General features: G+C 42.7%; 1 protein-coding gene across 1 annotated transcript in view; it reads right to left on the bottom strand.

The window, feature by feature from the left end:
- Positions 1 to 782: 782 nt before the first annotated feature.
- LOC133524321 (lissencephaly-1 homolog) overlaps positions 783 to 12,010 on the bottom strand; it is a 39,263-nt gene continuing 28,035 nt past the window's right edge. The window contains exons 5-10 of the mRNA XM_061860259.1: positions 9,431 to 9,587; positions 8,469 to 8,646; positions 6,622 to 6,757; positions 5,855 to 6,010; positions 4,409 to 4,604; positions 783 to 3,429 (exon numbers count right to left, since the gene is read on the bottom strand). Of these exons, the coding sequence (XP_061716243.1) occupies positions 3,356 to 3,429; positions 4,409 to 4,604; positions 5,855 to 6,010; positions 6,622 to 6,757; positions 8,469 to 8,646; positions 9,431 to 9,587 (897 nt within the window). The 3' untranslated portion in view covers positions 783 to 3,355. The remainder of the gene's footprint in view (positions 3,430 to 4,408; positions 4,605 to 5,854; positions 6,011 to 6,621; positions 6,758 to 8,468; positions 8,647 to 9,430; positions 9,588 to 12,010) is intronic.

The following is a 12,010-nucleotide window of genomic DNA, read 5'->3' as shown; positions in this document are numbered from 1 at the left end:
TTTCCCAGTTTATTACCATTACCACTGGTAAAATGTGGCTTTTATTTTTTCCAGTAGTTACCACCAAAATTTGGTTAGCGTTCAATACTAATAAAAATAGTATAAATATAGAGTGATTTAATCCGCATTTATAGTTCCAATGAAATTCCGCAATATGGCGCAATCATATTATATTACTGGTCAGGCTTTACATATAAATTTAGTATTTATAAACAAAAAACCTCAACCTACGAGACAGAAAATCTACAGCGAAATTTCGTCATCAGCTATAACCGCAAAAATCGAAGTTCGTCAATTGCGGGCATTTTTCTTTGTCACTCTAATTACGTCTTAGTAAGAGTAAAAGCAATGCAATTTTCGCGGTAGGCCCCTGCTTCTCTATCGCTCGAATATACAAGAGTAATAAAGATCAACGAAATTTGGATGTTTGATGTAATAGCCTCTGTACTATTGGCGCTCTCACGCCACCCAAAGGTTGTTTGGAAGAGAAAGCTTTTTGTGATAAGACTGCCTGTTGTACTTAACCTAGTTATATTTTTCGTTTTTAATGTGCTATTGTTGCAACAAAGAATAATTACTTATATTTTGGTACCTCTGCCTTTACACACTCGCGAAGGTGGCAAACTCCTTGCGAGTATTGTATTCTTTGGTGGCGAAGCAAATAGCGAACACCGAGTGTATAAACGTAAGTAAAAAGCGAGCTCACTACTTCTTACTTAGGACTCAACAGGATTCATACGTAGTAGCAAATAGTAGTTACATTGAAACAATAAGACACAGTAGATAATTTAATTGTTTTATTTACACAATATTTAAACCAAATTCTATTACAAGTTCGGTAATTATTTTCTATTTATAAATTTAGACAAAATACGGGATTACTGAGTAAATACAAAATTCTCATATATGGTAATGTAGTCTGCGTACCTACTTCAGTAGTCTCTCTAGGTATCAGAGAATTTTGTATGATGATAATTGGTATACATATTCTTACGGTAAGCATTTATAATAATTATATTCACGTGAGTGCAGATAATTTACTTCATAAATTGTACATAAATGTAGTTTGCAAGCTTCAAATCAATTAAGATACTATCACCATGTATTAAAGATGTCACATTGAGTAAGCGAATGGCTATGATATATACGTACCATTATAGCTTAACAACAGGCGCTGTACACCCTCGCATGCTTAATATAATCTCAATGTTTAAGTATAGGTATTTAGCCGGTGACCCAGTACAGTGTTACTGATGTGGGCACTGGGTTTACAAGCACATTTATGGAACAAACTGTACTGCTGGCGACACACCATTTGTTTCGAAAATCTGGAAGTAAAGCAGTAGGGCTAAGATGGTCGGTTTTCTATCATCAGTAGGCCTACCGCGAACTACGTTCGACGTGCAGCCTTTCTGTCGCACTTGTAAATTCTTACGTTCGCGATAGCCCCTCTGTAAGCCTGTCACGTTCTAACAAGTATGTTAGTGCGAAAGTGACGCATGACATGACAAGTGATAGAAATGTGACCATGATACCGCCGCTGTACGTTTCAGTTCTTTAGAACAAATGAAGGTCCCTCAAGGCACTGGCTGAAGTTGTCGAACTAATCGCGAAAGGGATGATATAAGTCGCTTTTTTAGTCTAGTGTCGCATGACCGGTTCCACTTGAAGTTATTGAGATGAACGTGATTTACAAAAACTGTCTTAATTTGAATGTTCTTCCATTGATAATAAGGTTGATATTTGTATCGATTCTTTTATTAGAACTAGTTCATCTCATATAATTTCAAACACTGTTATCTGAGCCAGGCAATGTACAAGGGCTCTGATAGGCGTCAACACGGTAAAGCGTCTAAAAGTATGACTATACTCACCTACAACTACTACTAATTCCTAGTAAAAATATCGGGTATTCAAACCCATTGAAATCCTCAAAATAGCAATAAATAATAACTATTGTATCAAACTCAATTGAAATAATTAAATATTATATTTGCATCTAGCTACCTCAATCAGATTGAAACGATAACACGAATTACTAATGCATATCACACACTTTAAACGTCGTAGACTCGAATGAAGAATTATGGATGATCTAACAGTAACGCGTCGATGTAAGCGATTACATAGTTTTGAATTAAGTTGTCATCTAGCAATTCTGAGTAAAAAACCTTTCAAGACAGCATACACTGAAGATTTAATCGTTAATAATAAATAATTAAAACTTTTAAATATAACACTCTAACTTATAGTTAAAGTTTTGAATCGCCAAAACTTAAAATAAGTCCCTATGAAACTGCAAATAAAAAGTGCCCACAACAACCAACCGAACACGTATCTAATGTATGAATTAAGTTTTAAGTCCCCGGAGACTTCCATTAATGCTGTTGGCACTGGCAGCGAACAAACATAATGAGAGTGAATCGAGCAGAGACTGACACGAAGCGTATGTACAAAGGCGGCCCACTACGATGATCCTCCCGGGGTGGCCGCGGCCGCCTCGGGAGGACGAGCGGAGCGAGGCGGTGGCGACGGGCCCCCGGGCGAGCATGCAACCAACCATCCAGGACGATTGTCATGAATAATCAACAATATCAAAAATTTTGTAAACTAAATTACCATAAAACAAATCGAGGTACAAATATTTTTCTCTACAGTGGACACGTAAGAAATTAACTATTAATACCAAATAAAATTTATATCTAAACAAATCTTATGAATAAACCATAACTATAAAATAAAACGTAGAATAATGAAATGTTAAATTATAACACAGCTTTTACTCCTCACTCCGTCGTTCCCGTCGGCCGCATGACAAATGCTACATCGATATTATAAGTACATTCTATTGCAAAAATACATACATTACTAAACATACTATTTTTTATTTATTTTAATAGGAATATAGTGTTCATGTATTGAGTTTGTTCTACATGGTTTGATATTTTACTACAAACATTTACCCCCATCATATTGGGTATCAATAGTTATTAATGTAGCTATTTTTGCAATTAATTGTACATGGATTTCTGCTTATCACTTGGGAGATGCCGAATTCACTTACAACTACTATGAGCCATTATAATTTAATGGAATGTGAGAATCCACAGTTTACAGTAAAGAGGATCTGATGAAGAGTTTAAGAGGGGACATAGCATCGTCAACGTTCGAGAACGGTCCACAATGAGCAGAAGGAAGAAACATTATCAATAAATTATCAAAACTATTTCTCCGTTCTAAAATGATTTAACCATTAAAATCGCAATACACATTGCTCTCATTGCGGCTATTTAATGTGAAAAAATAATGATAAAGATATCATCGGTGAGTTAAAGTTACTAAAATGGCAACGCTCCTAGCGACACTCCCAAACTTTGACGGTTTGATCGACGCTGCCCGATATCACGTATGGCAAGCTCCTGTGGAAATCTGGAACAATAAAATATCGTTAAAAACTGGATTATATTTTGAGAACTTTACATTTGTGGTCATCAGTCCAGGGTTAGAAGACTATGTGTTTTGTAATGATTGGAAATATGTGTGTGTTGTGTGATTGTTGGACGACTTGTGTTGTGTGGTGGTGGTTGGACCGACTTTTGTTGTGTGATCGATGGGTGACTTGTGTTGTGTGATGGTGGTTGGACCGACTTTTGTTGTGTGATCGATGGACGACTAGTGTTGTGTGATGGTTGGACGACTTGTGTTGAGTGTTGGTTGGACGAATTGTGTTGAGTGTTGGTTAGACGACTTGTGTTGTGTGATGGTTGGACCGACTTTTGTTGTGTGATGGATGGACGACTTGTGTTGAGTGTTGGTTAGACGACTTGTGTTGTGTGATTGTTGGACGACTTGTGTTGTGTGATCGTTGGACGACTTTTGTATGTGACCGTTGGACGACTTTTGTTGTGTGAGGGTTGGACGATTTTTGTTGTGTGATGGTTGGACGACATTGTTGCGTGATTGTTAGACGACTCTTGTTGTGTGATTGTTGGACGACTATGTGCTGTGTGATGGTTGGACGACTTTTGTTGTGTGATGGTTAGACGACTTTGGTTGTGTGAGGATTGGACGATTTGTGTTGTGTGATGGTTGGACAACTGGTGTTGTGTGATAGTTGGACGATTTGAGCTGTGAGATTGTTGGACGACTATGTGTTGTGTTGTGACTATGTGTGACAGCGGGACAACAGTGCAGTGAGCTGCAATATTGGCTGTTATAAAATGTTATATAACATTGTGTATTAGGGACATAAAATAAAACACTATAAATACTATCATGTTGTTCTTGTCACACGATCTTTATAACTTTTTATAACAGCCAATGTGGGAGCACCATAATTCATAAAATGATCATGCACTTTAGATGGCCTACTGGGGGTGAATGTTATGTGTACGTTGTGCATACGGACCGAGACTGGTGGCGAAGTGCTGGTGCGCGTAGAGCGTCTTGAGGCAGCGCGTGTGCGGCACGTCCCACACGCGCAGCGTCTTGTCGTCGCTGGCCGTCAGCAGGTAGCGGCCGCCCGGGTGCCACGCCGCGCCGCGCACCCAGTTGTCGTGCCCCACCAGCGTCGCCAGGCACTGGCCCGTCGACACGTCCCAGATCTGTCCAACACGAGACAACAATAACTAAATGCTCGCCCGTTAATATACTAAATAGATGCGATAGGCTGTCATATTCATTTACTCAGTTATGACAGGATTGCACTAAAAATAATGGCGGCTTCCCACGTCGATTCACCCCTCTTATGCACATCATTCGTGAATTTTCGAGTGAGGAATCTGGACGATGTTGCCCACATAAACATTGTGCAGCGAGCGCGGTGGTGTGAGGAACAAGCGGGTCTCCCCTCAAATTGAGTAACCACGGGCGCGTTACCTTGACGGACTTGTCGCGGGAGCCGGAGGCGAGGAAGGGGCCGGCGTGCGAGGCGCGGCGGTTGTCGGCGCCGGCCGCCTCGTTGATGGCGGGCGCGGCGGTGTGAGCCACGGGCGCGTTACCTTGACGGACTTGTCGCGGGAGCCGGAGGCGAGGAAGGGGCCGGCGTGCGAGGCGCGGCGGTTGTCGGCGCCGGCCGCCTCGTTGATGGCGGGCGCGGCGGTGTGAGCCACGGGCGCGTTACCTTGACGGACTTGTCGCGGGAGCCGGAGGCGAGGAAGGGGCCGGCGTGCGAGGCGCGGCGGTTGTCGGCGCCGGCCGCCTCGTTGATGGCGGGCGCGGCGGTGTGAGCCACGGGCGCGTTACCTTGACGGACTTGTCGCGGGAGCCGGAGGCGAGGAAGGGGCCGGCGTGCGAGGCGCGGCGGTTGTCGGCGCCGGCCGCCTCGTTGATGGCGGGCGCGGCGGTGTGAGCCACGGGCGCGTTACCTTGACGGACTTGTCGCGGGAGCCGGAGGCGAGGAAGGGGCCGGCGTGCGAGGCGCGGCGGTTGTCGGCGCCGGCCGCCTCGTTGATGGCGGGCGCGGCGGTGTGAGCCACGGGCGCGTTACCTTGACGGACTTGTCGCGGGAGCCGGAGGCGAGGAAGGGGCCGGCGTGCGAGGCGCGGCGGTTGTCGGCGCCGGCCGCCTCGTTGATGGCGGGCGCGGCGGTGTGAGCCACGGGCGCGTTACCTTGACGGACTTGTCGCGGGAGCCGGAGGCGAGGAAGGGGCCGGCGTGCGAGGCGCGGCGGTTGTCGGCGCCGGCCGCCTCGTTGATGGCGGGCGCGGCGGTGTGAGCCACGGGCGCGTTACCTTGACGGACTTGTCGCGGGAGCCGGAGGCGAGGAAGGGGCCGGCGTGCGAGGCGCGGCGGTTGTCGGCGCCGGCCGCCTCGTTGATGGCGGGCGCGGCGGTGTGAGCCACGGGCGCGTTACCTTGACGGACTTGTCGCGGGAGCCGGAGGCGAGGAAGGGGCCGGCGTGCGAGGCGCGGCGGTTGTCGGCGCCGGCCGCCTCGTTGATGGCGGGCGCGGCGGCCGCCGGCGCCCAAGCGATGCACTCCACCACGTGCTCGTGCTCGCGGAGCTCCATCTAAATTCAAAGTAAAGTCGCTTGAGATCAGGACCACAATCTTTACGAGTGGGTAAGCCGTTGGCTATGTTACATTGCAACAGGGCATGAGTGAGCTGGCGGCGCGGTCACCGCAGAACATCGCTAGCGTGGCGCGTAACTCCGCTGGCGCCTCGTGCTCTCTCGCTCAGTGTGTACATAACACTGAGCGAGAGAGCACGAGGCGGAGCACTGCAGCGCCAGTCACGCCGCGCAGATCGAGAGACGGCTCTGCTTCTACTTCACGCGCCGGTACAGCGGTAGCCAGAGGTGGAAGCGAGAAACAGCGATCGAATCTTTCGTTTCCCCTATGGCTGCTGCTCGCCGACACCGCCGCCGCGCGAATTCGTGACCGGGGCGAAAAGCGAGCGCGGAGTGCTTTTGTAGTATGATAAACCCTTAAGAGATATAGGTGCATCGTAAATAGCCTGATATTACAAACAGTAATCTTGTTGTCAATATAGGTTAAAAAGAAAACTAAAATCTTTGCTTTCGACAGTAGTATGGAATTATCCACACTTGTATCACAGATAAATAGTATCAGTAAGCAGTACGTATATTGGTTTAGGTAAGTACATTTTGGAATAGTTTACCTTGCACTCGTTGGTGTCCGCGTTCCAGATGCGCACGGTCTGGTCGTTGGAGCAGGACGCGAGCAGCGAGCCGTCCGGCGACACGCGCACCATGCGCACCCACTCGCGGTGCCCCTTGTACGTCTTGATGCAGTATCTGCGAACGAACAAAAGACAACGTCGATAACGAATATTTTTAACAAACGCTTGCTATTTTTGGCCCAATCTGTATACATTTATATAAAACATCCACGCACTAATAACATTTAACACGTTGAACGCCATGGAGGGCACCGGCGACCTCACGAAGTCAACTGCAACACGCCATGGGGGGCACCGGTGACCTCGTGTTAAACCTGTTTTTAAGACGCTATCCTGCGCCGCGTGTAGCAGTTATAAGCAATGCGTTGTATGCAAGGGACCGGCATGGCGCTGGTTAGTAAAACGGTGGCTTGGGACGTGGGTGCAGTTAGTGACATAGTAGATTTGTTGAAAAAATGAAAAAAAACAAGGCATTTTTTTCAAATCACAGCTTTAATTCTATAATTTATATAATTAAGTATTTGCAATAATTATATAATTAATAGAAATTAATTTCAATTATCTGGAGATACACGACAATTATCAAAAAATAAGAAAAAATAAATTTCCCAATGCGGACACACACCTGATACATGCATTCCACAAAAAAAACATCATAAAAACCCAAAATTAACAAAAATAAACAAAAACAGCGTATCTTCTTGAACCAGTAGCAGGAATTGCCAAACCAAGCTATTGTCACACAATGCCAAAGCAGTTAAATTTTATATTATAAGCATATTTTAGCGGGTGCGAATGTGACAGTATAATGACCGGCACAGTGACCGGCGGCGAGAGGGGTGGCCGGCGGGGGGACCGGCGTAGCGTCATGGTACCGGTTTTTGAAATATGAACTTCACAGCGCCACGGGGGTCATCGGTGACCGCGAGTTTTTTTTTTAATAACTTTTTAACTAAACCTCCAATAACAAAATAAAATATATATCTATATACATATCAAAGTAATAATTGAATTTACATCAAGTTTTTTTTTAAGAAAAAATGAATATTTTGGTCTGGCGTTTAACGTGTTAATGACTAAATAGTGCAGTGACTTTCCTCCTCTGACAAATTTCGAAACCAACATTTCATTGCGTCGTAAATGAAGTGATAAAACAGTCAATGCTTGTAGTGTACGGTTTATATTTTAAGGACAGAGTGGACCGTCCCTACTATCAAATTGCTCGTCGAAGAAGGCGGATCTTGGCGAATTTGAATTGAGATTATATAACGTATTTTTATTGAATTCCGTTAACGTTAACCTTTAACATAAAGCGTTGTTGTAACATGGCATGGCATTACATTTAACTCAATCAAACAATTGAAAACTGTGACATCAATGACATTTCGAACATGGAACGTCCGAGATAGTACTTACGTTTAGTAGCAAATGTATAAACTCGTTCTAAACACTACTCAATATATAAACAGGCCCTAAGAGAAGTGTACGCGCTAACGAAAAAAAAACACGATGTAGATAGAGAATGTCATTCGGCATTAAGTCCGCCTTTTGTACTATAACTTTTTGTATGATTACAGTATTATAATATTTATATTATTCCAAATATTCTAATATACCGACAGTCCCCTTATTAGTCATAACGCAGCCAGCAGAAGAGGCGATATCGTCTCTGGTTAAGAACACGACAGATGATAAGTTATGGACACTGTTTAAACTTACTAGAGGCAACACCCCACACCTTGGGCTTCGCTCCTGGGCGAGAAAGCGACGAAAGACACCTTGTAATCGTGCCCGTGCATAGCCTTCACATACTAAACGAAACTTACCCAGTGGCGACCTCCCAAGCCTTGATGGTCTTGTCGCGGCTGGCCGAGTACACAATGTCGCCGCTGGGCGAGAACGCGACGGAGGACACGTTGTGGTCGTGCCCGTGCATGGTCTTCACGCATTCGAACGTCTGGTTGAACTCCCACAGTTTGATCGACATGTCCGCGCTGCAGGACACTGGAAAATAAAGGTGTCACGTTTCATTGGATTTTACTTGGAATTCGCTTTAACGGTTTTATAGCGTGGTTAATTTTATCGCATGCTGGGAATGATCTTTTTGTATGGAGGAAGAGCTGTTTGTTAATCTTCAGCTTTGTTTCTATGCAGTTAAGGTTTAAAAATCACAAACCTTTGCTTTCTGTGACTGTACCTTCGGCTTGGCATCATAAAATACTAATAATGCCATCAGATTAAAAGTATTATAGATGCATATCTCTTATGAAACAGGTGGGAAAATGCTATAGTGACTGTAAAAAGGTTGCCAAGTGGGTAATAATACGTATGATGTATTAGATTTGTGATAATGATAATGATTAATGTGCAATCACGATGCAGCTCATCGTCGACAAGTGTGTTTGAGATAAGCACACATTAAACCTTGCTACTTACGAACAATGTCAGTTGCTATTTACGATAACTACAATAATATGAACTACAAAATCTAAAACAAGACAATACTGGTCTCAACAAAGGGTATTTGATATGTGCAAGTGAGAAGAGGGAACCAAAAGCGTTGGCAATGCACATACTAGCTAAAATGTGACACACGTTGAGATATGTGTCTGGGCTTGTGTAGACTGCTTGATAATAACGACGCCCTGCTTATTATTTTCATAATCAGTTCTCGATCAATTTGTGACACCACTGGGCACCATTACCTCTTAACTAATGTGGATTTTAGGTACTTGCCAATATACATTCGTTCGTACTTGTCAATATAAGGTGGAATATTACCACTTACCAAGTAGTTTGCCATGGTGGTCGAAGGCGATGTCCTGAACGGAGTCGGTGTGCCCCTTCAGGGTTCGTTCGTACTCGCCGCTCTCGAAGTCCCACACTTTGATGGTGGCGTCCTCGCTCGAGGAGACCATCAAACTGAACACGGGGTGGAATATGACCTGGAAAAGATTATCATGCATTAGAATTTATAAAATTTCTTCTTTTTTTATTTAATTCTAATCATTTCATATTTATTTATCATCGCGGCATTGTGAACTTTGTCGTGAATGCACGAAGGTTGATATTGGATTGGGCTGTAACCGCGCGTGACCGTTGACGTCTTAGGAAGTCAAAGGGTAATTTTTCTTTTGGATTTTATGGCCTGGTTACAGTCAAAAGGTAAGATTTCCAAGGTGCGATTTCTGCCATTCGCTATTTTTACCACTAAATTATTTCTCAATAGCTTAGCATCATTCGCATAATTTCCCATTATGTTTATTTTTCAATAATTTATTTTCGTGATAGGATTACTAACCATTCGCATAATTTCCCACTATATTTCATTTGTTTACAATCATGGATAGTCTAGATATGTGCGACGACGAGAGAAGGGAGGAGTGTGTTAGGTGAATTATGACCGGTACCGATATATTTTTACTGTACGATATTGATTTACATTACATTATAATAAGAAAAGTTGTCCAAATTATGCGAATAGTTAAAAATTCTATCAGGAAAATAAGCTATTAAAAATAAGTAAATATTAAAGGAAAATACGGGAATAGGCGGGTCCCCACAGAGCGAGCATACGCGCGCGAGGCCATTTCCTCGCGCACAAACCGGCTAGTGTAGACGTGCCTCGGCCGAGGCGGCGCGCGCGTTTTGCTCGCCTGAGCGCGCCGTCAGCTCGTGTACACTGGCCGGTTTGTGCGCGAGGAAATTGCCTCACGCGTATGCTCGCTCTGTGGGGACCCGCCTAATGGTTAGAAATGCTTTGAGGAAAAGAAGCTATTGGGAATAAATAAAATGGTAAATTTTGTGAATGGAAAAATTGCTATAAAAAATATTGACAAAAATTACCATCATTCTCCATTTAGAAATAAATGCTTTTTCAACTCGAGAGGCATCCGAATATCGGAAGTACAATAAAAATACTTTCGTTTAAGTTAATTTGTTCTAAACGTATTTTAATGTATAGTTATCAATTACTTCAGATTAGAAATTAATTTTATGTCCTCAAAATATGTTTCACTCTCACTCTTTTTTTTCAGATTACACTAAACGGTAAGTATATTGATTTTAACTACAGTAAAATTGATTATCGAATCATTAATTAAAGTGTAACAGCATCTTTCTTGACTAGTTCTCAACATTGGGTCAAGTTAAATATCAACATTATGCGGCCACGCCATAAGAGCCATATCTGACAACATAAGAGTGTGTGGGATGGACAAATATTACGCCAAAGGTGATCTGACTACACATATTTTGCGCGTTATTGTCAAATGTTTACATGTATGTACTTATATTACACTCAGAACACCATACTATTGATGTTGACTAGTATGGAACAATGACAAAACACTGTTATGTGATTTGATCTCACATATATCAAGCGCATAATGGAATAATGTGTAACTTTCATATGCCTTGCTTTCTATACAATTGTTCATCTGAACAAGGAGTATTTGTATATTTAGATCAGGTTTCATGAACAATATGGATTATGTTTGTGGCACAGTTTCAACATTATGATCAAGATTTAAATATGTTTTCGTTTTTAGTGTTCTTTATCTACCAAAAATGGCACGGCACACTTTTGAAATGTTACCAAATCGGAGTATGATAATAGTGCTAACTTACTCTGTCTCGACGAAGTTACTAATATTTGTAAATTTATGTATGAACATGAACATTACTATTGATATTATTGACTATACCCCACCCCTCTGGATGGTTAAAAAGACGGTAAATTTTAGATAAGTTCGCCCAGTTCCGAATCGATAATGTGCGAAACTTTTCCAAGATTTCACAACACAGATTGAGCAATGAGCAGTAAGGTTTTTAAATAAAAGCTTTTAGTGTACGACGATGGAATGAATATCAAGTGCTCATGAGTCTTGCCGTGAGGATTCAACACGCTTTTTGGGATTGTTTTGGCTTTTGTGTAAAGGTTTTAGTCGGTCGCCTTCGCGATAAATAACTCGTCGAACTTTATTTGTGTTTGTGCGATACACAAGGTTTTTTTTACTTCAATTTTATTATCAGGTATAAGTCAGAAAACCGTGGGGCGATCGTTGAAAGGAAATATTCATTGAAGATAAATATAATTACTCATTGCACATTAATCGTAACATAGATCAGAGGTAGAGAACAATTAATTTTTATGATGACATTGATTTGATTATTACAATCTTACACTTATTTGTTTTAAATAGGTACAGTAATGTTTGATCATACACCGTGCACAGTACGCCTACGGTTGATTAAAGTTTAAAGACCTTATGGATTAGAAAATAAGATTACGGTGACTATATAAAATGCAAACGTACCCTGGTATCACCCGCGATATGGTGTTCCCACATTGGTTGTTATAATAATC

The sequence above is a fragment of the Cydia pomonella genome, chromosome 13, assembly GCF_033807575.1.
Source record: "Cydia pomonella isolate Wapato2018A chromosome 13, ilCydPomo1, whole genome shotgun sequence".
Taxonomy (NCBI): domain Eukaryota; kingdom Metazoa; phylum Arthropoda; class Insecta; order Lepidoptera; family Tortricidae; genus Cydia; species Cydia pomonella.
Note: the sequence above shows the minus strand (reverse complement) of the source record. Positions and strands in the feature narration are given on the sequence as shown.